The sequence below is a fragment of the Xenopus tropicalis genome, chromosome 1 (assembly GCF_000004195.4).
Source record: "Xenopus tropicalis strain Nigerian chromosome 1, UCB_Xtro_10.0, whole genome shotgun sequence".
Classification (NCBI taxonomy): domain Eukaryota; kingdom Metazoa; phylum Chordata; class Amphibia; order Anura; family Pipidae; genus Xenopus; species Xenopus tropicalis.
In genome coordinates, this window is record NC_030677.2 from 181,959,475 (window position 1) to 181,987,415 (window position 27,941).

General features: G+C 37.2%; 1 protein-coding gene across 2 annotated transcripts in view; it reads right to left on the reverse strand.

The window, feature by feature from the left end:
* rasgrf2 (Ras protein specific guanine nucleotide releasing factor 2) overlaps nucleotides 1–27,941 on the reverse strand; it is a 123,433-nt gene that overhangs the window by 48,308 nt on the left and 47,184 nt on the right. For both annotated transcript variants that reach the window (XM_031893539.1, XM_002942362.5), the window contains exons 2-8: nucleotides 18,468–18,574; nucleotides 14,780–14,927; nucleotides 11,255–11,344; nucleotides 10,362–10,615; nucleotides 5,542–5,621; nucleotides 2,185–2,378; nucleotides 1,777–1,886 (exon numbers count right to left, since the gene is read on the reverse strand). In XM_031893539.1, coding sequence (XP_031749399.1) covers nucleotides 1,777–1,886; nucleotides 2,185–2,378; nucleotides 5,542–5,621; nucleotides 10,362–10,615; nucleotides 11,255–11,344; nucleotides 14,780–14,927; nucleotides 18,468–18,574 — 983 coding nt within the window. The remainder of the gene's footprint in view (nucleotides 1–1,776; nucleotides 1,887–2,184; nucleotides 2,379–5,541; nucleotides 5,622–10,361; nucleotides 10,616–11,254; nucleotides 11,345–14,779; nucleotides 14,928–18,467; nucleotides 18,575–27,941) is intronic.

The window sequence follows — 27,941 nt, forward strand, 5'->3', positions numbered from 1 at the left end:
ATATTTATAGCTTGGTTATGTGCTACACACCCTCACTAGTACCATATGCTGTGTGTACACATGCATTACAACATACAGTACATCATATAATATCCTGATTATTCATCCATGAATTTCATTTTTAAAAATAAAAACATCTAATGAATAGCAAGGTAGATGTCATTTAAAATTCCCACAATAATGCATCTACTCATTATCCTTATATGCTCTACCGTTAGTTATTTCTATAATGCTTCTAATGAAGAAATATAATGTTTACAGGGACATTCTACATTTTCTGGATCTTGATGTACCCATGTTAAGTGTGTGACCTGCCATGCTATGGCACACCAGTAGATTCTGCAAATTCCACCAATGCTATTGACATTAATATGGCAAATGCCCCCTCATAGTGTGAGGTTTGACTCACAGTCACTAAATCACCGTTTTGTGCAGCTGCACTTAATATTATTTTTATTCCAGTCCTATTCTAATGAACAGGTCTGACTAACAACTTCAAAATGTTGTGGTTTTAACTGAGGTTGTTTATGCCAACCTACTACAGGTATGGGACCTGTTATCCAGAATGCTGGGGACCTGGGTTTTTTGGATAAGGGATCTTTCTGTAATTTGGATTTCCATACCATAACTCTACTAAAAAATTATTTAACCTTCATAAAAACCCAGTAGGATTGTTTACCTCCAATAAAGATTATGTCTTAGCTGGGATCCAGTACAAGGTACTGTTTTACTATTACAGAGAAAAATGGACAAATTTTTTAAAAAAAAGTTTAATTACTTGAATATAGCAGAGTCTATAGGAGATGGTCTTTCCATAATTCTGAGCTTTTTTTTGTGTCAACAAGGCACCAGGAGACATCATCCAAAATATCACTTTTTAATATAAAATCCTCCAGTTCTCTACATATTTATACATACATTTATATCTGTGTATATTTCTCCCTCACCTACATTCTTTTTTCCCATCGTTATTCTTCCAGTATCCCTGCCTTACTCCTACCATCCACTCATCCATTCATAGTTAGCACATTCTGTCCTCCAATCCACTTAGAGGAAGAACAATGAGGACATGGAACACAGAATACTAACTCTGATTACAAGTACAACACAATTTCATGTCACTAGCCTTGTACAGCACAATGCATGCTTGAAACATTAATCATCGCAGACACTTGGATTTAGTGCTATAAACACACAGATCAGACCACAAATCGTCATTATGATGCATAACTGCTGAATTTGTATAAATCTGTTCATTCAGAAGAAGGCTGAATGCTAACTGCTAGATCTACAGCTAAATAATGAATTACCGGTAAACGGCTGCTACAGTATAACAAAATACATAAGTGATGTAAACGGTAGAAAACATTTCTATGCCTTGCTGACATATAATGGTGATGACCAGGTAACTGCTGAAAAAGTCTAGATATGTGTAAATTAAGCATGCCAAAAATTTCATTTAATTTCTCAAAGGGCAATGACCATAAGTTTTTGCGTTTTGTCGCACCAGCATTTAGTCACTGGGGGGAGTAATCTGTAAACCACCCCTCATTTAAAGTGAATTGCTGCAATGTACCTTGTCCTGTCTAGTGGCAGTATATATCATGTAATGCCCCTGGAACTAGACAGGACAAGGCACAATTCCCATTCCTATCATCCACAGTGATCCCCATTCATTTTGAAAAGGGGGTAAGACAATGCGCAAGTATTTTCCACATGTATCATTACCATACAAGACTGATTAGTATATTGCCCAGGTTTTTTTAAAAGCCTTACCTTGACAGCTCTTCCAGTTTTGATTGTGCAAAGTCTAAGCTTTTTCTCTCTACATGCTCATGGGGTGTGTGGGCAAGAAGTTCATGGAGTGTTATGATGTACCGAGGGATCTTTAGGAAGAGAAAGCTTATATTAATTATGCAGTTTAGGGAAGGATGGATACACCTTCATATTGCAACTTAGATTTATGATTTCAGTTCATATTAACTATACTTATTATTGGAAACTTACATTAAAATTATCTTGGAACGAGATGTTGGACAGGCAGGTGTCCACTTACTTGTGTCTAATTGTTTCCAATTAATCTTTACAGCGGGGATATCCAGTCTGCAGGAGCACAAACTGATACCCCAGCTCCTCAATAAAGCACTGCGTGATGAAACACCAGGCCAAGAGAGAAAGAAATACCTGAAACATGGGATAGGTAAGGAATGTCTCGAGCATCCTCCCTTCACAAGCTGGATTGGTTTCATATTGCTTCAAGAGTTTGTCAAAATCTCTGTTTTGTTTACAGTTCGCCAGCACTTGCAGACTATATTGATGATTACGAACAAACTCTTGGTAGATGTTCAACATTGGTAGCAGGATATCGAATAAGTCAGCTGCACAAAATAACAAAACATCAGATGATCTTTCAAAGGGCAAGCCAAGAAATGTTAGTAGGTAATTAAATATACAGTTAGTAAATATTCAGTATTTTAAGAAACACTTAACAGATCATTTAAACCTTGAGTGGAAGTGTGAGAAAAGCTATTAGTATAATATGCTTTGTACTATTGCATCTATTTCAAAATATAATTACAAATTAATTAATTCTTAAGGTATTCAGACAAATGTCCTCAGCATCCAAAAGGACCATGTGGTCTCTATGAAATGTTCTAGGAATGGTAATGTATGATTCATTTTTACAATTTTACAACTAAAGACTATTAATAAATAAGAAACCTTTTTTGTCTATCTCTAAAATGACTCTAAATAGTGGCCAGAATAAAAAACCTTTCTCCCTACATTCAGTCTCATGTAGATTCTGTATCACAAGCAGCTTAACTTCAGCTCTCTCAGCTCCTTCTCTGTGCAGACTATGACTATGCAGATGGTCGAAGAGGTGAATGCTTGCTGCCTCTGTTCCAATGGAAATCAATCGGGCATGTGCAGTAGACACCTCTTCGACCATCTTCACTGTCAGCAAAGAAAATAGGGTGGAGCTTCATGCTAGATGGAAGTAGCTGAGAAGTTTGATCTGCCTGTGATGCAGAATCTACATGAAACTGAGTGCAGGGAGAAAGGTATGTTATTCTGGGGGCTGTATAGAGTCTTTTAGGAGCTTTTATGATAAAAGGCTTGTTTACTCCTTTAATATTTGCTTTCTCAAAGAGGAGACTCCAACAAATAACACCCAGCTAAAAAAAGGTAGGGTTTAAGAATTTGAAAACTACAGACCAGAGACAATCACCCATACATTATTTCTTTCTATGTGACACCAAAATATAAACTGTATGCAGAGTTGCTTACTCAGTATAAGATATGTGATGAATGTTAATATGTAATTCTCATGCTTCTTTAAAGACTAATAACCAAAAATATCAGAGAATATGACTATGAACATGAGCTATGGGGTAGGGATCGATTTATGTGCAAAAACTTTAGTTTCAGAGCAAACTAAGTGTTCAGTCCCAATGCCCATGACCTTTATGTTTGCAAGCAGCTCAACAAGCCTGTAACATTATTTAAAAAAAAAAAAAAAGAAATCTGCAATTCAAAGGGCAGGGAGTAGGGATACTGTTTCCCTCTTCACAAATTCTTAACATCTTTGTTTTGAATTGAATGCCTGTCCCCTAGTTTTGTATATGTGCCACAAACTGAGCTCTTAAACAGATGCATTATTACCCCTAAGCAATGCTGGTTATCGACATAAAAAATAATCGCAGGACATATGCCTACACATACATAATTGTCGAACATTATTTATCTCTGGTGATGACCGATGAATCTGTTTCTCTTCAAAAGAAAAAGAAATCCAGTTCAGTTTACTATGTATTTTAAAAGACATTTAACCACAAAGGCACTTCCAATGTAATTATCTGGCTTATTAGGTGCATTTTTTTTTTAAAAGTAATGTAATAACCAGGCCAGTTGGGCATGGTATATACATACAGAGTACTTTGTCCCTTTGTCACAAGCCCTTTTCTTGGGAACCAAGAAAAAGGCATACTAGAAAACTAAGTGGTATTTTTTTTTTTTGCTTTTACGGACACTCTCTTATTCTATTTTCAATCAGAAGAGAAACCAAACATTAGACTGTGAGACTGAAGAGTAATTGAAACCTGACCATACTGGAGAAGCCACAAAACAATCAATGTGTTTTTGAATTTAAATTAGATTTCCTTTGATGTAAGCCTTTGATTATCTGTGTGGCAGTTCAGACTGCTATCCGTATTTCCTCTGTGGCAGCATTAACCCAGGGGATTGGAAGACTTCATACAAGTGGAAATATCTCTATTCACACCTCAGATACAGGCAGGAACAGCCAAAGAAGACTGCTAATGCCTCACACAGTGCTTTCCATGTTTCTACTGTTTTATATTTTAAAAATTTTACATTCAAAATGCATAAGTAGGCTTGTCTTGTCATGGGGGGTCCATTATACAACTGTATGTAATAAATGTAACAGTACAATACCATAGTGTAACAGACAAAAGCCAAGACTATCCTGTAAATAATATCCTTATAAATGGAGCTTAGTTTTTCATCAGTTTATTATCGGGGTTTAATGATGTAATTTCTATCACATGACTCACTGAAACGTGTTAAATATAAATATTCATCTGAACTGTGAACTCCAAGACCTGTATAAAAGCACTCAGCCTTCAGGCTCGTTCCAAATGAGCAAACTATGCTGATAGTCCATTTTTCTCTGCAGATGTTTTTAATAGAGGCAGAGAAAGGCGGATGGATCCGCTCTTATGCTCACACTCACGTTGATCCATTGACAGGCTCTACATGGGCCTGTGTGGAGCTACACAGAGCATATACCAGTGCAAACACCAAACGCATACATTATCGTTTTTGTGCTGATATGCACGTTATGTAGCTCTATAATGTATATTAGGTATGTAAAATATAATGATATTATAAGGCACTGTGGTGTTCCCTTACCATATAAGGGCAAGGGCGCATTAAACAAATCTGTCTAAAGGGGCCACATCAGGCCGTGTATGGGCACCTTAACCCATTGACGTAAGAACCACATTACTGTGCAAAAACTGATAATATTTTTGTGAAACACTGATAGACAATCACTGTAACAAAGAATAAATGTGTTCTACAGCAAATTACTTCCAATGGTGTTGCTGGCACAAGACATGAAGTACAGGTATGGGACCTGTTATCCAGAATGCTTGGGACCTGGGAAATTCCGGATAAGGGATCTTTATGTAATTTGGATCTCCATAACTCTGCTAAAAATCATTTAAATATTGAATAAACCCAATAGGCTTGTTTTGCCTCCAATAAGGAATAATTACATCTTAGTTGGGATCAAGTACAAAGTTCTGTTTTATTATTACAGAGAAAAAGGAAATAATTTTTAAAAATTTGAATTATTTGCTTATAATGGAGTCTATGGGAGATGGCCTTTCCGTAATTTGGAACTTTCTGGATAACGGGTTTCTGGATAAGGGATCCCATACCTGTAGTTTACTGCTTATTTCTCCAATAACCTCTACCATCAGACATAAAACCTAATTGGAAATAAGCTATACATACCTAAAATCAAAGTAGGCCAATTATTAATTCTTGCTTTCAATCCCTGGTGGAATATTTCATGAAGAAACATTATAGTTTCACTAGAGGAAACAAAAGTGATGCAAGATAAAACAGATAATGGTACATTTCTAGCCCAGCTTATTCAAAGATCCAATTAAAATCATCATTACTCAGTTTCTTTATCAAATAAATAGACATATTCTGTTGTTCATTTAGTATGAGATAATACATGGGAGCTGAAGGAATAAATGAGAAAGCTCATAAACAATACATGAATGAAGAATGAAAGAGAAGGTCCATCCAAAGGTCACTTAATCAAAAAGGTTAGGATTAATTAGTCTCCTTCCACTAAACCAAGAACAGCTTGCGACTTTTAAAAAATTAATTAGGAGGTGAATGGATGAAGGTCTCTATAATGATGTGAAAATATTTCAAATTATTGTCAAATTTTAAAATAATTATAATTTTATTAATTATAATTTTAATTATATTTTTAATTATATTTTTATATAATTTAATTATATTTTTTTCTAATATTTTGCACATTTATATGAATTACAGATAAAGAGAAGATACAAGGGAAACGCCATATACACAGTCATTCTGGAATTACTACAGTAATGATTAAATCCAAAAACAGATTTTGAAGGCCTAGGGGCACATATACTAAAACTCTATCACTTCCCTCATTTTTTTACATTTTCAAACTCAACAAAACTCTTTTTCTTGAATGTCTAACATTTACTAAAAAAATCCAACAGGAAATGTCCGTGCAAGAAAAAGTCGCAAAAAAATAGAATTTTTCTAGTTGTCACTCTGAAACCACTACTTTTTGAATTATCGCAAAAAAAACAGCGTCCATTGACCACTACATAAACCTGTTAAGTTTTAAATGGTGAAATGTCAGATTTGGATTTTTTCAGCCGTTAAGACACATAGTAATTCTTGATGGTTATTAAATGGGCCCCCTAATGTCTAATTTATAATTATCAGTAATTAATTGAACCAATGAAGGATCATTTACAAACACAAGTGCAAAAATAGTTGCAAAGCTTCTCATTGTTACATATATACATTTGCAAAGCCGAACGCAGAGTGCAAGTGCAAAACAAGACCACAGTCTGGCATTTTTTTGCACTTTGCATTTCAGTTTTAAGAAAATGAATGTGAACGACAGAGACCAGCGGCACATCCTTTGGATCTAGCGCTACTGCATTTTTCAGAGCAGAATCCAAGAGAGGTGGGCTAGGGGAGGCAAGAAGACATCCCCTACCTTGTAAAACATTTAAAGGCGCTAGGTCCCTACCTTGCGCAGGTTACCGCTTGCCCAAAGGTGCTGCTCTCTGCACTGAGCCCCAGATTTTTCATCCGGCACACAGGGGGTGGAAAAGTGCTTCTAGAATAAGCACTAAGTGGTGCTCTCTTGCATCTGTGCCTCCATGGGGTCAAAAATGACCCTTATAGTAAGGCATTCAGAATTACATCTGCGAGTTACCATTGTGGAAAAGCTGCCTACTGCATTCAGCAAGAATTGCCTCTAAAGACATAACACAGTTGTTGATATCACCTATCATAGAAGCCAAGAGCACAAAATTTTGCTGCGAGTCTGTGGTCACTTCTTAGGTTGTGAGTTTTTCATTTAATAACAGGATATTCATTGTACAGACAGAACTGAAAACCAGATAAATATTAACTTGGCAACTTATGGTGTATTTTCTTTTTTTCCATTTACCTAGATTCATATCTTAAAAAGGCAGGAAACCAAAACAAACAGCTGCCAAGGATGTGTTTACACTGGGAAACTAAAGAGGACTGTTTGCACAATTAAGTCTGTGGAAAGGTGGCTATACAGATTTAAGCTGCAAATACGGCCACTACAGACCAAGTCGGCAGCTTATTTGCCTGTGTATGGGGCCCACAACAGCCCTGGCTGCCTTGCCAAAAACTGCCAAGATATCACACAGCTTGCAAAATCCTGTAGGATGAGAAGCACATCAGCACAAAGATTCCCACCTCTCTATGTAATTACTAGGGAAAAAACAAAAAAGGTATATCATTTAACAGGTCTACATAGGATCCTAATCTGGACCTGATTTGGTTACCCACAAAATAGACCCAATTTAACCCAGAATGGGGGTGGCCAAACCTAGCCCAGATCTGCTTATGTGGCAAGCTCAACGAGTATGGTTAACATAACAAAATTAATAGTGTGATCAGGACGGCATTGCACAGCATGTAAATAGCAAAATAACTAATAAATAGGTGTGGGATCTATTATCTGGAATCCAGATGGGTTTTTTCCATAATTTGAATTACCATCATTTATGTCCGCTAAAAATCATTTAAATATTAAATAAACCCAATAGGATTGCTATGCCACCAATATGGATTCATGCAGCTTAGTTACTGTAGTTACCATCATGTACAAGGTACTGTTTTATTATAAACAAAATGATTAAATACAATAAAACCAAATTCAAAATTTGAATTATTTGCTTAAAATGCACTCAGTGGGAGATGGCCTTCCCATAACTGTTGGATAAGGGATCCTATACCAGCGGAAACTCCACCATTAGTACAACTGGCCACTATAACTTTCTCCCAGTGAATTGTGTAACTTGAGTGGTGTTTTAAAGAAAGTATAGATGGCCAGCATTTTTACACACTGCTTATTGCTACATCCCAAGTCACTTTTTTCTTCAGTTGAGAGCCTAAGTCACAACGTTTTAATTGGGTAAATAGATATTATAGATATCTGGACTGCACTGGAAAGGTTTGTTCATCTACGCTAAACGAAAATTGTATATTGGACGCTGCACAATTTTCTATTTGTGATCGCCGTGCTGGGTGACAAAGCACAACTAAAAAGTATTACACATTTTTTCAGTTGTGAAAAGTAGTTCTCACTTTATAGTCTGCATGTCGCATATAAAATCAGATTTTTACATACGAGCATAACATTCCAGCTGTTCTGTTGAAATGATTTCTTTTCACATATGTAAATGGCATGTCTATTTGTGGATTCAAATGTAAAAATACTTCTGACATCATCCCCCTATTAATGGCAGTTTGTTGGAAGCAGCTTATACTTAGGAAAGTATGATCAGTTTTACATTAGCAAGGACTGCTAACAGCGATACATGGACATCACACAAGGATGGCTGCCTCATTTATTAACAGGCCCAATTTCCCAGAGCTGGAGATCTGCTTAACTCTAATGACAAGAGTATAATTTAATCAGGCAGAGACAGCTGCTATTATCATTTGTAATCATCAGAGCTGTCTGTGACATTCTGGAAAACTATGCATTACACACCAGCCGATAGGACAATGCACATTCATTTCCCAACTTTTAATGCATTATCTCGAGTGTGGCAGAAACCCTGTTCATATGGCATTAATTAGCATTTTGTTTTTGAGTAATTCTGGTAAATTACTTACTCCTGCCAAAATCTTAAACTTATTGGTGGATTTGAAAACTTACTTTATACTCAGATAAACCCCACCTCCCATGCATAAAAGAGGAGCTCATTCAGGCATTTTCTAAATAATTGCTAATAATCATAAAGAGGGGGCAAAACAAATCAGTAAAATGAAAAGGTGATACATTATTTGGGTAACTGAACAAATCATCTGCAATGGATCAGTTGCTGAAGCAACAAGGGTGCTGCATTCACATGGGGCAGGTGGCAATAGGCCCTAAGGGCAGTGACAGACAGGGAGTTTCCTCTCAAGGCAACGCGTATGCCATCCCACTGGCGATTTACATTCTTGGCGGTGGGATGGCATTGCAGGGAGAATAGTCGCCCGTGACAACAAAGATTTGTTGTGGGGTGACTAATCTCCCCACCTGCCACTGCCCTAAGGGTGAAATCACATGGAACTACTTAGTAGAAGCTACTTGTCATGGCTACTGCACACCAGAATATACCCTGCCATAGACAATACTGAGAATTGCCTCTGAAAAAACACAAAACACATGTAGAGACAATTATCAGTAAATCATCAGCATTGTCTACTGCGGTAGCTGTGACAAGTAGCTGCTACTAGTCGCTCCATGTGTCTTGACTACCCATCATCTAACTTGTGCATTATTTAAGCAACTGAGGCCTGTACTCACTATGGTGAGCTGTAAGGGCAGGGTTGCCTTGGTCCTGTTGGTACTATATTCTTCCCCTAGAGTTGGATTTTAAAGTTAGATGAAAAGTGCAGCTGAAAGTTAGCTAAAGTGACCTTAGTCAGATGGGCAATTTTCCCAAAGAAAAAATAAAAATGAACCTGACCACCCAAGAAACAATACTGGCTGTATCAGAACTGCATCAGCCCATACACAAAGGGGCTCATTGGTCATTGCCCTGGGCTCAAGCAGAAGAGCATTAAGGGGTCCAAAACTGAAACCTGGTGCATTCCAGGGAATGTTCTTGTGCCATTTGAGCCTCTTCTGAGTAATTTCAGCCTCTTCTGATAATAATCAAGTGCCAGTCCATGACATGACATCTAAACGCACATCTATAACAAGGCTATTTCCTTTAAATTAGTTTTAAATATCAAGTAAAGCTTGAAGAAAAGTGAAACACTGCGTAAAAATAATTGCCAGTAATATTTTAATCAATGAGCCAATCAGTTGCTATGGATTAATAGACCTGGAGGGAATTTGCACTTCTCAATGCATTATCCCCATAGTATCTGCATAGAATCTATATACAGACCGGATACTTATCTGTTACAGCTATTGTACTTCTTGGCATTGATGACAGTGGATAGCTTTTTGATGGATAAGGTGTCCAAACTGTTTTACAAAGATTTTATGGAGATGTTACCTGTTTAGGAAGATGCTGCTTACATCATCATGGCTTATTGGGGGTTTCTTGGAGCTGGCTGCCATTCTGAGGGGCCTAAGGAAGCAGTTGACAAGTATATAAAGCTGATGCACATATTCTGCCTCTGCTTCCACCATATTAAAAACAATTTGGTTACGTTTCCTCATGCTTTCAGCATGGGGGGAACAGATATAGTCCTGCACAATTGTTTTCCATTTTCTCCTGCAAAGCCATCCACGCATAAAACTTTGAACCTGAAAAACAAAAATAAAATACACCTCATGTACAGTATATATAAAATATCTAACAAACAAAAGGTATACATATTTCTCTCAATTTTATATTATGTTTGCAAAATAAAGCAACTTTATAGCTTTGCAAAATACAAGTTTAATGGTTGTTTAACAACATTTGTTTTTAAACAACATACATTTGTTTTGCTTTCTAAATGACAACAGTACATTTTATTAACAATTAGGGCAATATTCATTTTTTCTGCACTTAATGCTTGATGCTTAATTTGTCATGCCACAAATTTCTGTTCCCAATTCTGTGTGAGAAAATATCTGTACTGAATAATGCACATTTAGGCATGATTTCCACCAACCTTGTAAGAGAAGGCATGTGGGCAACCCTTGGGCATCTACAAGCATACCATTCCTTGGTGCAAGTTAAAACCCCTATTGGACTTTTGCATTCATTAAGGTAACATTTGTGCCTACCATAGGTAAATGAGTCAGGATATGGACCTGAGGGATGGGGTAGGAACATAAAACACTACATCTAATAAGGAATAGCATATAGCATACAGCAGGTGCTTCTACTTGCAAGCAGGTTAACCGTATCTACAGTATGCGCACTTCCAGACACACTCTCAGATCTTTTTGAATTACCTTTTTTATCTTCTTAATGTCTGGATCCTCGTCCTCTTGATTCATTTGATAGGGACGCATTCTTTCCTTTGTTTTATTAAGGGCTACAATCTGGTGCAGAAAACATATAAGACAACATCATCACCTGGAACATGAGTTACATTTCCAAGAGATAAGCTTTTACAAATTCTAAGAAATTATATAAAAGTCTAGAAAGAATAAATATGAATATAACAATTATTACAATTATTCAATTTATTAATAATATTTTTAAAGGCTTCTATTCATCCTGAACAGTAGGCCACCAACCAATCATGTACATATTTCAGTGCTTTCTTTATTTCTGGAGTTACAAGGGAAGTCTTTGGCTTGGCATAGACTTCCATTTGCACTTTCTACGAAGAATAATATTTCATGTGTTAATATTCCCATTCTGTATATAGCTATCATTTAATATAACCTTCAATAACAACTCTTGTAAATGGCTATTGAGGTCAAAGAGAGGTTAGCTGCACAGGTCAATTGACATTTAATCAGATTCCTTAAACTGTAATGTAATATTCAGAATAAATATATTCTTATATATTCTTAAGTATATTCTGATCTGGTTAGAAAAGCAAATTCTGACGTGCAAAAAGGAGATATGAAGACATCTTTATAAAAAGTTATCTAATTCAAAATGTATCCTTCTTGTAATATCACAAGACATATTTTAAGCATATTTTAAGTTTTATTTAAATACACCTACTATAAAAATACCTTTGAATGACCGATTCCTGGCAGTTTTACTTAAAAATCAATTAGAATTAAACAATTATTGGGATTATGCAATAACATATTTAGACCAAGCTACAGGTCTAGTCATATGTAGCAGCCAATCCGCAAGTAGCATTTACTGGTCACCTGTTTTAAATCAAACATCTTAATATATAGTTGCTATAGGTTACTGCACCTTGGCAAATTTTGTGCCTTTTTTTAAAAAAATCATATTTTTTGTTTTCAATTTAAAACAAAAATACAAAGAATACAAAAAAAACCCAAAGTGGTACATCATAAAAAAATATTCTTGAGTGAAGGTACATGTAAGAATTATACCTACCGTATATTGTATAAAATCTCAGACACTGATATCAAGCTTTCTTTAAAAAATGTGATCAACACTGATAAACAAGATCAAATTTATCAGGAACACCCCTTTGAATATAGATCAGACAGGCCAATGTAACATGCTCGGTAAAGAGAGTTCCATACACCAATAGTGGGAGGATTATTCAAGAACCATTTGAGGGCAATACATTTACGAGTAACAAACAAAGATTTTTCTAATAGACTTTAAAAGATAGTTGAATTTAGTGAGATGTGTTAAATCCCACAATATACATATTTTCAGAGAGTTTAAATCTGAATTGTAGTGTCCAGAAAGGTGTAATTGTGAGGCAGCTCCACGTAAAATGGAAAAAATCTGCACCAGACAACTAGCACTTAGAGCAAAATTAAAGTATTTCATGTATGGGTTTATGTATGTGAGTGTATAGATAGGTCAGTATGGGTTTATGTATGTGAGTGTATAGATAGGTCAGTATGGGTCTGTATGTAAGTGTATAGATAGGTCAGTATGGGTCTGTATGTGAGTGTATAGATAGGTCAGTATGGGTCTGTATGTGAGTGCATAGATAGGTCAGTATGGGTCTGTATGTGAGTGTATAGATAGGTCAGTATGGGTCTGTATGTGAGTATATAGATAGGTCAGTATGGGTCTATATGTGAGTGGATAGATAGGTCATTGTGGGTCTGTATGTGAGTGGATAGATAGGTCAGTATGGGTCTGTATGTGAGTGTATAGATAGGTCAGTATGGGTCTGTATGTGAGTGTATAGATAGGTCAGTATGGGTCTGTATGTGAGTGCATAGATAGGTCAGTATGGGTCTGTATGTGAGTGTATAGATAGGTCAGTATGGGTCTGTATGTGAGTGGATAGATAGGTCAATATGGGTCTGTATGTGAGTGGATAGATAGGTCAGTATGGGTCTGTATGTGAGTGTATAGATAGGTCAGTATGGGTCTGTATGTGAGTGTATAGATAGGTCAGTATGGGTCTGTATGTGAGTGGATAGATAGGTCAGTATGGGTCTGTATGTGAGTGTATAGATAGGTCAGTATGGGTCTGTATGTGAGTGTATAGATAGGTCAGTATGGGTCTATGTATGTGAGCTGTGGTTTGCTTGGCAGGGTGGAAGTTGATGGTCTTTTTTCAAACCAACTTAACTATGTAACTGCTGTATGTAAATTATGCCTATTATGGCATTTAAAAGAATCTATATTAAAAACAAGCAGCTATTTGTTAGTAACATTCAGAAGAATATCCAAAGGTACATTCCATGATAAATGCATTTAAATATCCAAATAAATGCAATTATTAACAACAAAAATGATTCTCAATTATGTATATAGGTAGCAAACTCTACCCCCAATATGGCATACATTTAACACCCAATGAATGGCTTCGGCAATAATTCCTTTATTCAACCCACCAGGGGCCAGGGTTCTTAAATTATAAATCCACCGTGCTTCAACTTGTAACAGTAACCTATCTAAATCTCCCTGGCCATCTCACATAGACTCCATTTTAATCAAATAATTAAAAATTTTAAAACAGATGTCCTTTTTCTCTGTAATAAAAAAACAGTACCTTGTATTTGATCCCAACGAAGATATAACTAATCACCACTGGAGGCAAAACAATCATATTTATTAATGTTTAAATTATTTATTAGCAGACTTAAGGCAAAAAACCTATGTCCCCAGCATTGTGGATAACAGGTCCCTAACTGTATAAGGGGCAAGAGAAGGACAAAGGTGGAGGATGAGCTGAAGAAAAATAATCAAAAGGTTAAAGAGTGAGCAGAATATAAGGGACAGAAGAGAAAAGATACAAGCAGAGAGGAAAGTTCACAATAGAAAGGTAAGAGGAAAGAGGAATGGGAGAACAGAAAATTTAAGGAACCACAAAAAGTTAAATGGAGAATACCAAATGGCACCAAGGGAGAGAAGGGGAGATCAGAAATAGAGGGTGGGAGAATAAATGTAAAAGTGTGAGAAAAATGGAAAAGGAAGAGACCAAGCAAAAAAGTAAAGCTATGTCTTGCAAAAGGGGCATGGTCTTATGCCAATAACCTCCCCTGTTCTAGTCGGCCTTATAGTTCCTTTATTTTGCAGTATATGGAGCTCCCCATCTAAGCAGTTATTATATAGCACTTATAAACTGTAACAAAAAAAGACTGCTTGTAATAATACCAGGAACAACTACCTGAAAAAATAATTTTAGGGTATTGTAGATCACAATTTCCATGGAGGACAAACTCACACAGCTGGTAAGTTGTGCCCAAATATTGTCACTTTTAAAAATTCCTATTAAAAGACACTGCAGGCAGCCTTATTTTTCTAGGCTTCATCCCATGGCATTTTCAGGCTGGGGAAATATACAGATGGTTTATCTTTTGATTAGCAAAGCCATAATAATAGTATGCAGCCACCTCTGTAAATACCTCGGATTTAAGCCTTTCTATTTCAGTATCTTGATCTTCAAGCTGTTGTCGCAGTTGATTGGCAGCAATTTTCTCGGTTTCTACAATTTGCACCAAATGAATATACTTCTGCATCAGGACTTCTCTCTCTATCAGGACATCAGAGTAACTATAAAAAAAAACACATCTGCATTATTATTATGGTCCAGTCCTTAAAGAGAGAAACATTTTATATTAGGTTTAAAAATGGTTCAATGAGGAAAACACAGAGATAAGGGCATGAGAAATTATCTTTAGCAATGGAATGTATTAGCAATAGGAAATATAGGACAACACCAAACAAACTAAACATACACATTAAAAAGGGTACGCTCATCACATAATTTAATAAATAACTTTTTCAAAATAAAATCAGCCAATTTACAATTATGTTTACTGTTTCTTTAGCCTCAGACAAAACCCTCATCACTTCTCCTACCACAGCTAAATTAGTAACAGCTCATCAGATGCAGAAGTGTTGAGAAAGTAAATGTGCCTATCAGATAAATCTGCAAGAGTGACTTGTGAGACAAATTGGGTCATTTTCAAGGGCTTAGACGCAAGTATTATAGCACTATGGGCACCCCCTAATGCTCATTTCCCTGCACCTCACATCCTAGATGCAAGGTGCAGGTAAATGAGCATTAGGGGGTGCCCTTAGTGCTAGATTCTAGGGCATTGCTGAACTCAGATATAGGTAGCTGCTACCTGCCTCCTTCCTAATCAAAGGGTAACTATAGCAAATGAATGAAAATTTAATATAAGCTAAATCTAACTGAAATAAATTATACTTTCTAAATAAAATCAGTTTAAAATTCTGTACTGTTCCTCAAATAATGTGAAGTTACTCTTCACTATCCCCCTTTCAGCAATTTGTCTCTCTTCATTCTGTCTTCATGCTGGAGAAAGGGTCAGATTGTGACAGTTAGGTCATCATCTTCATCATCTTAGTTTGTTTTTGTTTGGGGGTCAGTTATTTGAGTGAGCTCTTATACATCTACTAGGAAAGGGTTCCCCCTTAAAAACTATATGAGAAGGAATAAGAAGAGACAATAGCTGAGAGAGAACTTGGATATATTGAAAATAAAACAACATTTTTAATTGACTATGTTTAGAAAATTTCTTATTTCCATAAGATGAAGTTTTTATCAAATTTTCATATTTGCTATAGTTCCCCTTGAACGAAGGGAGTGTGAAGGGACCCTAACCCCAACCTCATAGTTTAAATCCTCCATCCCCTTTGCCAGTTTAGTTGCACGTCTAAGTGAGACTCTCTAAAATATTTGTTAGATGGTCACTTTAAGCTTTTTATAAACCATGCCCCATTCACTAGGATGATTCAAGGAATGCAAGCATGCAGAGTGGTTCCTTTCCTTACAAAAATTCAGCTTCACAGTTCAACTTGGGGCAAGTGGCAACAGAACACTGACGCACTATCTAGACCACAGTGTGTGGTGGCTAAAAGTGTTCAACCCCATGGGCTTGAACAGTAGGGGTAGAGAACCCAAAAAAAATTCTATAAGTAAAGAATGCCTGTATTGGGTGCAATAACAAGGGCTTTGTTCACTCAGGTTAAAAAGTCAGTAGAGGTGCCAACATAAATTAATCCTACCCTGTAATAAATGGGGTTGGAATGGGAATTGAACTGAAAATATTGTGAAAAATGGGAAGCAACTTAATAAACAAGGGAAAGCATGACATATTTGTAAGTATCAATATAACAAAGATTCTAAACTACAGGGCTCATATAGTAAAGGTAATGCATAAACAACATCATTTTTAGTAATATTCTTTGTTTAAGCTGCTGATTGTAAAAAGTAAATTACTGCACAGTGTTTACTTGTAACAATAAGTAGGTTAAAAAGCTACGTAATACAATGATAACAATGCTATTTCAATCTTGTCTAATTTTCAAAGACTATTTGCCATGTGGACCTTTTCCTATACAAGTACATAACATACAGTATAACAAGATACGTACTGTATGCTGCATTACAATGGAAAAGAATGCTCTGCGAGTGCAAGTATGCTGCGTATGAACTATACTGACATCAGATGAAATTATCTGACAAACCATTTAGTGTCACTTGTCATCCAAAGTCAATTCAGCTAACTAGAAATATTCGGTGATTAAATGTTGAGTGACAAGCAGCTACGTTCTGGGATGAGGTTACTGACCCCGGATTTTAATAATGACAGACCTCATGAGAGCAGGCTGACTAGTGGGTTCCAGAGGCTAATAAAATACACGTTTCTCCAAGATACATCAAATTAATGTCAAAAGGAAGCATGCAAGAGAATACATACTGTGGGATTATTTTTACAAACACAAAACCTGCAACAATAGCTTAAGAAAAAAAAGAGGGACTATCACAGTGATCTATAGTCTGATTTTAAAGGAACCTGTCACCATAAGAAATAATTAAAAATCCTTTTCTATCATGTTAGCTGAGGAAAATAAACCTTACTTACACTATATAAATTATTTATATTTTGTTTCCTTCAGTCTTGGAATTCACAATCACAGCAAGCAGGTAGGAGCTATTTTGCGAACACTGTTTTGTATTGCCCTAAAATCTTGTGTATGCACCAGAATGGGGCACCATAGATGCCCATGCTACATAAATTTATAGATCACAAGGAGAGAGGGGGAATGAGAGGAGTGCGGTAATTTATAGGAAGTGCTGAATGGAAAGTGAAAGCAAGTGACTGCCCCCCCTCTAGAAAATCTTGCTCTTTATATCAGTATCTCTTGTATAGTTGCTGAAGCAAAGCAGGATTAAATTGTGCGCATTTGCAGACTATTTTCATTTGTGGCAGAAATACATACCTTCTGGACCAAAACTTTTCAGCTGGTTACACAAGTGCTTCAAACTGAAATTACAGCTGACCCAGAGTTAGTGCTATTTTCACTTCCCTCAAAAAATGTATCTACAATTCAGAATAAACTTGCTTTCAAACTTATAGCAGCTGCCTGCTGGGTGATTGTTCTGAACTGGCTTGCCCCACATTTAGCTATTTCTCAGTTAAAAACCAGACTGGACTATATACATATGATGCATTACCTCTCTGCTATACTATCGGAAACAGTTGAACAACATAAGGAAATTTGAGACTCCTGGACATCACTCAGAATTCAAGAACTTCAGCAACAAACTCCACTGGATACAAATTGAATTTTGCCAAATATATTAAACCCAACCATATAAATTTTATTATGGACCATTCAGATTATTAAGCAATAAATTAGGTTAAGAAAGGGATTCTAAGAGTTATATCCCACTGATAGGTCCCGAATCAACACATGAATAAACAGCAGAAATTTCAGTGGAATAAAAGCAAAAACATTTATTGGCTCAAATTAACAAATCAACAAAAAAACTAACATATAAAACATACTATACCAAACAATGGATAGGTGCATCCCAGTGCCTCATGTTACCCACTCTCCTAACGCGTTTCGCACCATGTGGTGCTTCATCAGAGGAGGTGTCGGATTTCCTGATTTTATTTATACTTAACCGCATAAAATTACTCCAATTAATTTTTCCTCGCCTGCTTACAATACTAAATTAGATACCTATGTTACCAATAATGTTAACAATTTATGTATAAAACTTGTTAAATAAAGGGATTATAAAAAAAAATTGTGTGCATTTTTGTTGCTGACCTCGCTTGGTGTATGGCTTCCACCCATTCATCTCGGTCAGGTTCCTCTTCACAGCGTAGCTCCAAAGGCTTCTGTGCTTCATGACCAAAGGTAACAGTGAAGTAATGCTGTTGGAGTGATAAAGAACACCATGGTTAGTAGGCTTCCTGGGTATTGTCACCTACATCAAAAGCAAATTTATATAATGGAAGAGCTTACAATTCCAGGAAAATGTAAATTCAGAACATGAATTAATTTTTGCAAAACCCCAAAATCCGACATGTATCAAGCTCAATATGTATCAAGCACTTTAAAAATTCCTGTTTGAGATAAGGAAATTAACACAATAAACAACAAGCAGAACCTGAAATCCACTAGATTGTAGGCTCTCAAGGGCAGGACCCTTTGTTACTCTGGTATACTGTTTGGGTTCTCCGAAACTGTACAGCATTGTTGCAGATTCTAATAAGCATATTGTACCAGGCTGAAATCAAGACACAGCCTCAAAGAAACAGTCTAAAATGTAGTTGACGTCTAAAGAAATGTAACATTGATATAAGAGATACGTTTTTATACAAGGAGTATATTTAATTTTCCTTTTGCCTTATTTAATCAAGAAATAACAAAAATCACAGGGTTTTTGTGATTAAAACAATATGCAAAATGTATGTTCAGCAATAGCCCTATTCACTGAACTCAAGTTAAACAAGTGTACTGCCCCTTTAAAAATGTAACTATGCAGAAACAAAGAATGTGGGGAAATAATGTTAAAGACAGTGTTGTGTCACAGTATAAATCATGCTTTAATATAATTTTTTTAATTCTGAATATTAGCTTTAGGACAGTCCTGAACTGTGAACCTGACAACGAGTGGAGCTTAAAGAGGAGTGGTGTGGTACACGGCTGAAGTTGTCTAGGTGGATTACAGTTACATCTAGTAATATTGTATGTACATTCTGAATGAACTTCACATGATCCAGAACAAATATACATATATATATATGGTAACCAGCTCCCCCAAAACATACACATAAAGCCCAGAAAATAAAATGCAAGCACTGTCCTGCTAAGCAATTGCATCAGTGACTATACCAGTTAATAAAAGCAAAGCAATACAGAACAGAAAAGTGAACCCAAACATGCTAGAAACAGAACTATGAAACAAAAGATATCCTTTTTTCCCAAAAATGTTGATAACCGCAGTGGAAACACACTCCTTCATATATATATGGGTGGTGTGCGTGTGTATATAGGGGATAACTGCATTGAAGCTGCTAGTATGTAAGCTAAGTATGCTAAGCCCGCAGTGCAAGCAAGGAATTAGGAATTAGTGAGACTGTTAGTCCCAGAATAGGGGCCAACTGTGTTCGTCTTTGCCAGTTTGATAAATAATGGCATTTAACCATATGAGAAAGCTGCTTTAAAGTGCTGTCCTAGATTTAGAAGTTTGAAGACCTGTGGAAGTGAACGCAGTGGGATATGCACCTTCTAGCCATATCTATGGAAACATCTAATGCCAGGACCCATTGAAACATCTTCTGGTATTCTGGTACATTAGTCCAAGCCTTAAATAAATGCAGGTTTGGCCAATGCATGGACCATATGTTCTCTTTGATAAGGCTTGTAATTCACTCAATTTTACCTCTAAGGCAAAAATACCCTTTCCATACACTCTCTTGCTTCACTGCCTCTGCCAACAAATTTGCCAGTTCATATGGTTTTGCTTACTTGCTAATTCTATGCCCCAATAATAAATACAAATAAACACGGGAAGAAATGAATAGCTGGTGGAAGACTGAGTTACTAAACAACAATCCATTAGAAGGACATGTTGCCTTGTGTGCCAAAATGACACATAGAGCAATCAGTACAGTACAGACCAAATTTTTTATAGCTGGATAGAGTTCTCTTTCTATTCTGTATGTAATAAACTTGTAGTAGTGTTTGACTTTTTGTATCTGTAATAATAAAGGTGGTAACAGAAAGCCAGCAATTATTTCACTTCAATATCCTTCTGAATTGGAACACTGCTGGATGACTTCACAGGTCAGTTTCAGAAAATGAAAAAGACAGAAAGTCACCACAATTGGAAGATAATTGTATTTTATTTTTAACCTGCTGACAAATGTTTAAGCAAGACTGGGTTTTTACAAATGAAAAAACAACAAGTGCAATCAATCTCTGTTTATTATTTTCTTGCAAAAACGATGTGCAATCATAGTGATGTGAAGAGCCATTAAATTGCACAGCAAGCTCACTGGGAGAAGGAAACCAGGGGTCTCAGATAATAGGCTGGCCTCAATTCAACAAGATTTGAATTAGCAGTTATTTTGTAAAATCCTGACATCATTTTGCCATAAAAAACTTCTGAAAAGGGACCATTTTGCAAAGACATAGCCTCTAACATTTACTGCTGTATCTGAGAAAGTATTACAGAAATCCATCAGGCTTTCCAATGCCGAGGTACTAAGCCTGGCATGTTCAGGACACAAAGGGAACTGCTAGTCTGTTAGACAGGTTAAGGTCAAAGATGAAAATTAGGTAGAAAAGATAGTAGAAACCCATTAAGTGCTAGAGCAGCTGAGCACCAGAGGAGAAGCGTGTGGCACCACTTCAGGGAAATTTGCTTTCCATAGCCCCAGTGCTGTCTAACTCTAGACCAAGTGCTTTGTTTCACAGACCACCAATACCAGCATTACACATTGAATCAGACTTTTTACTTTTTTTTTTTTCAAATTGGAATATAAAAAATGGAGTTTGGACCGTTCGCACCCACCTCAGCTCCAACAATACAAAGATCAATGCCAGAAATTTCGGCAGTTGCTCCAGAAACTGGACCTCCGGGATCTCTGGCGGATCCACCATCCCAACGAAAGAGCATATACCTTTTATTCTGCTCCCCATCAATTGTATTCAAGGCTCGACCTATTTCTGGGCTCCCGGGACCTACTTATGTACCCTGCTACTTCCGATTTAATTCCTATCCCATGGACTTACCACCATGCAGTAGCCTTAGATATCCATTTCTCTACCTCAATAAGGAAACCCACCCATTGGCGCTTAAACGAGGTACTTTTAAATGACCCCCAAATATCTTCTTCCATTGCTCAGACTATAAAAGACTACTTCATAGACAATGCTCACTCAGTTGAGAATGTTTCCGTACTATGGGAGGCCCATAAGGCTGTATTAAGGGGCAAATTTATGTCTATAGCCTCTGCTAGGAAAAAAAAGAAAATGTCTACTAAAATAACTTTGGAACAGAAACTCTCCCAGCTTGAATGTAAGATACACACTGACGCTTCCGTTAAGCTACGCAAAGAAATCCTTGAGGTTTGTAGGGAACTCAAAATGCTTGCATCAGGGGAAATAGAGAAAGCATTAAAATGGACCAAACAAAAATTCTATGAAAGGGGAGATAAACCACACTCTTTATTAGCCAGGAAATTGAGAGAACAGACTGCCCGCTCTACCATAGTATCAATAGATAAGGCCAATGGCGATAGAACATTCTCCCCTAAGGAGATCTCAAAAGCCTTCCAGGACTACTATACTAAACTCTACAACCTACCAACTTCTGTAGCCCAGTCACAAGAATCCCAAACCGCAGCTAGACAAACTTTCCTTAAAGAGAATTTACACACCACTCTTATGCAACACGAAATAGATAAACTAAACAAGCCAATACTGGAGGAAGAAGTGGCAGGAGTCATTAAGTCCTTCCCAACCTCAAAAGCCCCTGGTCCAGATGGATATACATACGCATATTATAAGAAGTTCTCCCCTCTTTTGTCTCCATACCTAACAAAGCTCTTTAACTCTTTTATGTCCAATAATACTATCCCACACACAATGTTACAATCCTATATTACATTAATACCTAAAGAAGGCAAAGACCCGAATTTATGTGGTAATTATAGACCAATTGCGCTTCTAAACTCAGACCTCAAAATATTTACCAAACTTTTAGCCAACAGATTAGGCCCATTAATGCCAAAACTTATCAATTTAGACCAGGTGGGTTTTATTTATGGCAGACAAGCGGGAGACAACACCCGCAGGGCTATAGACCTCATTGATGCCCTAAATAAAACCAAGACCCCTGCACTACTACTCAGTTTAGACGCCGAAAAGGCATTTGACCGACTTAACTGGGACTATATGTTCGAACTCCTCAAACAAATTGGCATCAAGGGACCTTTCCTTAGAGCAATTCAACACTTATATTCTAAACCCACGGCCACTCTCAAACTCCCTGAAGCATCCCATGGCCTAATCCCCATCAGCAATGGCACGAGACAAGGATGCCCCTTGTCCCCTCTCCTTTATGCACTTAGTATTGAACCCCTAGCCTCGGCCATTCGAAATCATAAGGATATAACTGGCCCCAAGATTCAAGATCAAGAATTTGTTATCTCTCTATTTGCTGATGATATTCTATTAACATTAACGAATCCTACGATATCCCTACCCAATCTACATGTCCTACTAACACAATACAGCAAACATTCAGGATACAAATTAAACGTCGATAAGACAGAAGCCCTGCCACTTAACCTCCCCAGCCAAACTAGGGAAGCCCTAAGCACGAAATTCCATTACAAATGGAAAACCCATTCACTCTAATACTTAGGAATCCAGCTAACTAAAACATATCACCAGCTATACCAGTCCAACTTCCCCCCGCTCATACAAGAAATTAAATCACTCCTACATAAATGGAATACTCTCACAATTTCCTGGCTAGGACGCATCACCGTAACTAAAATGGCAATACTCCCAAAGCTTTTATACTTGTTTGAGACCCTCCCGGTCAGAGTCCCTAAAACGACCCTCAAGGATTTGCAAGCAGCCATCTTCAAATTTATATGGGGTAAACGTAGGCATAGAATAGCTAGAACAGTAATGATGGCTAGCAAACCCCAAGGGGGTCTGGCAGTCCCCCACTTGCAAGCCTACTACGAAGCCTCTCACCTACGCCAGATACTGGGTTGGACCACCTTCGCCCCCTCCACCAAATGGGCACATATTGAATCCCTCTGGATCTCCTCAACCCACCCTAACTCACTACTATGGGATGGAAAAGGAAAGGGCATCTCGGATATTCTATACCCAATGCACTTTACCCTTACTCTATGGAAAGTATGCAAAGACAAATATCGCCTAGCAAACCAGGCTTCAGTGGTGAAACCTTTCCTGGCTAATCCTTCTTTTACCCCGGGAATGTCTGAGAGCTTTAAAAACTATTGGGGCCCAAGGGGAGTATTTAGGATTTATGACTTACTAGACCCACTGACGCTGAAACAGCGGTCATTTGCTGAAATCCAAAACAAATACCAAATACCCAACTCACGATTCTTTGAATACCTACAAATTCGCCACTTTATACAAGCTAACCTTCCAAAAGATCCATCCCTCCTGTCTCTCACCACCTTTGAGAAACTCTGCATGACAGGCCTCCCACGGAGAGCCTTGATCTCCACTTTGTATAGTCTCTTAACTATCCTCCCTGAGGACCCCTTCCCCAAACATTGTTATATGCTAAAGTGGGAAGAAATCACTTCCACGACCCTTCCCCTAGATGAATGGGCAGATATCTGGGACAATGCGAGACGAACGGCGACTTGTGTCAGACAAAAGGAAAGCATATATAAAACTATGTTTTTCTGGTACGATACACCCGTTAAACTTAGCCATATGTTCCCGGGCACCTCTCCACTGTGCTGGAGAAAGTGTGGCGAACAGGGAACCTTACAGCATATCATGTGGCATTGCCCCATAATATCACCACTGTGGAAGGAAAAAGAGGGCATACTCTCTCGAATCCTGTTCAAAGAGACTCCACTTGACATCTATACTGCTCTTGTGGGTAGGCCAATTTTAGATAATACAGCCGCGGAGCAGAAGCTAACAAACTTCGTGCTAACAGCCACTAGACTGGCGATTACTAAAAAGTGGAAGGACCCTGTACCCCCTAGACTAGGGGATGTGCTTCTGAGGGTGAGGGACATGAGGGAGATGGAACTCATGACGGCCAATGTTTACGACCGACGTAAACAATGGGAGAGGGTTTGGTCCAGATGGGATTATTATATAGCCAACATAAGGAGATAAAGTAAGACACACCCTATAAAGGACTTACCCCTTATCTGACCTACAACCATAACCCTCCACTCTCCCCCTCCCAAGGGACCCATACTTCTCCTTCCCTGTATATTCCCCCCTTTCCTTTGTCCCCCCTCTTCCTCACCTCCTCCTCTCCTCCCTTTTCAGTATTATTTGCAATTGCAACTGTTACTTTTTACATTATATTGCTAATGATTGCTGCCAACTGTAGAGAAATAGGCCTGTTCTATACTTTGTGATATGGTCAATCTTCCAGACCTGTACAATTGTATTGTTATATTGCCATTATTGATCTATTGAATGCCTGTCATGACTAAAATGCATAAAAAAACCAATAAAAATCTAAGTTACAAAAAAAAAAATGGAGTTTGGACTCTTAACCACCTATAAAAATAATGGATTCCGTGTATAATTAATTACAATGGCATTTAGGGGATGACAATAAAATTTGAATTGTTTCCACAATTCGGGTTTTTTGGTGTTAAAACTCCCAAAATGCGAGTTATAGTGCAAAAAACCCGTAAACTCGAATGTATAACTTCAGCATCTTAAAGCTTGCAGAGTTTATGTAAGTCATATGGGAGTTGTGCTAGGTGAAGCAAAGCCATATTTTCTATTCAGGATTTGAGGGGGTTTTTGAGCCTGTAAACTCATAAATTCGAAGTGTACAAGTTTTTATAATTTAACGAGTTTTCCATATTAATAAATAAGCAACGAAATTTGTGTTTATTCAAATTAGAATTTCTATTCACAAACTCGAAAATTGATAAATAAGCCCACAAGCATCCACGATATTAGCCACAAACTGGGTATTCCAGGTAATTGATAGTTGTGTAAAACAAGTCCTGATAAAAAAACAGCTTTATTCATCCTTATTTGTCCATCATATAAAATGTACAAACTCTGCGCTTCTTGGCATTACGTGTTTCGTGCCCATATGGCCCTTACTCATAAGCATAGGCTGCATATCATCAAGTGCCATATGGGCCCGAAACGTGTAAGGCCAAGAAGCGCGGGGTTTGTACATTTTATATAATGGATAAACAAAGCTGTTTTTTATCTTATTTTTTGGAGCGCTTTTTTTTGTTGTGGTTCCCCTGTGATACTGGGGCCTCTTTTGCATTCCTTGTTTTATACTTTAAATGTGTGAATATCCCTCAGTAACTTCTTTGTATTAAAAACAAGTCCTAACCACAACTTCAAATGTACAGGTATGGGACCCGTTATCCAGAATGTTCGGGACCTGGGGTTTTCCGGATAAGGGGTCTTTCCGCAATTCAGATCTCCTACCTTAAGTCTGCTAATAAATTTATTTAAACAATAATTAAACCCAACGGGACTGTTTAGGCTTCAGTAAGCATTAATTATATATTAGTTGAGATCAAGTGCAAGCTAGTGTTTTATTATTAGAGAGAAAAAATGAAATCATTTTTAAAAATGTGAATTATTTGATTACAATGGAATCTATGGGAGATGGCTTTTCCGTAATTTGGAACTTTCTGGATAATGGGTTTCCGGATAAGGGGTCTGATACCTGTACTAGTAGAAGGTATACACTCCATCGATCTACAGGGAGGTTACCTTAAAAACTTTTGCTTGCATCCAGAAAACATTAGATTCACTCAGGCTATTCTGTACAGGTATGGGACCAGTTATCCAGAATGCTCTGGACCTGGGGGTTTTCAGATAAGAGGTCTTTCCGTTTGAATTTGAATTTCCATACCATAAGTCTGCTAAAAAAATCATTTATATATTAAATAAACCCAATAGGATTGTTTTGCCTCCAGTAAGGATTAACTGTAACTTAGTTGGGATCAAGTACAAGGTACTGTTTTATTATTACAAAGGGAAATCATTTTTAGAATTCTTTGTTTCTAATGAAGTGTTATAGAGATGGTCTTTCTGTAATGCAAAGATTTCTGGATAAAAGATCTTATAACTGTATAACTAGGTAGATCTTCACTGTTTCCCCTTTGTGAATAAGAATATCCAAATTTGTTCTTGCTTCATGGTACAGGGCCAAGCACATTGCTTACACCAAGAGAAGGCTCAGAGCCAGTGGGTGAACCATTTAAAGCAACTAATATTGCTTCACAGCTCATCTAAGCTTTGCAAAGTATCAAGAATTAAAGAGACAATGTCACCACAACCTCTGCCCAATATTTTGCACACTCTAGTCATTTACTGTGTCATATTCTGTAACTTCTCTGTGGTTTATCACAGCATTTCCCATGGGCAAATACAATCCATTTTGAAAGCAGTTATTACTTTACACTAATTATTTTTAGATAACTACTGTGCAACAAGAGAATGCAGAGAAAGGCAGCCGTTAACAGAAAATAAAGAGAAATAATACTCCACAGAAGTACAAAAGACTCCCCACTGTTATGCAGATTGTTACATTTACTTGTACTCTAGGACCAATATTCTAAATTGCACATTGCATAATCTTATTATTCCCAACACTAACTTTAAAGTCATAATCAGTGGTAAACACATTACTCAGTGTGGCCAAAACAGAGAACTTTGTATTTTGTACAGTTTATTTAACCAGAATGCAATCTACTATGGCTATCCAAAGCTTTTAGCACAATATATAGTTAAAGGAAAACTATACCATCCAAATGAATAATTAACCAACAGATAGTTTAAATCATATTAAGTGGCCTATTAAAAATCTCAAATATTGTCCTTTTACATCTCGACCCATTACCCATGGGAAATAATGCAGCTCTAACTATAACAGAAAGTAGTGTTGGAGTAAAAGACAGAACTTTGTCCATTAATTGGCGATGTGACCTAACATGTATACAGTACCTAGTAGAATTAAGTCTAAAACAACTGGACTTTAATAAGTTTTCCTGAAAATGGTTCACCACTCATGTGAGTGGCTTCTTTAGTTCAAATGACTGTTAGGGAATTCTCTGGCATTTAAACCCTCGGGGGTAGTACAGTCACAGACATCCAATCACAATGGTTCCATTTAACTTATTCAGTTAGGTGTTGGCTGAAACTCAAAGGTGTAAGAAAGTATGATTCAGTCACAATGGTACCATGATTTTCATTGAGGCAGGTGTTAATCTTTCAAAGTATATGACTGGAAGTGTGAATTGTTGTGAAACCACCGGGGTAAGGATGTCAAAGTAGCATTGTAAGTTGCTGACAGGCGGTGTTGCAGGCCCATTAAGGGATGATTTGAAAGCGGTGTGAAAGAGGCCATTTATGCCAGACTGGAAATACCATCCCAGGACAGAGGAGGGGGCCTGCGACACCGCTTGTCAGCAACTTACAATGGCGCTTTGACATCCTTACCCCGGTGGTTTCACAACAATTCACTACTCCTCCTCTTCAGTTAATTGGCAAGTATAG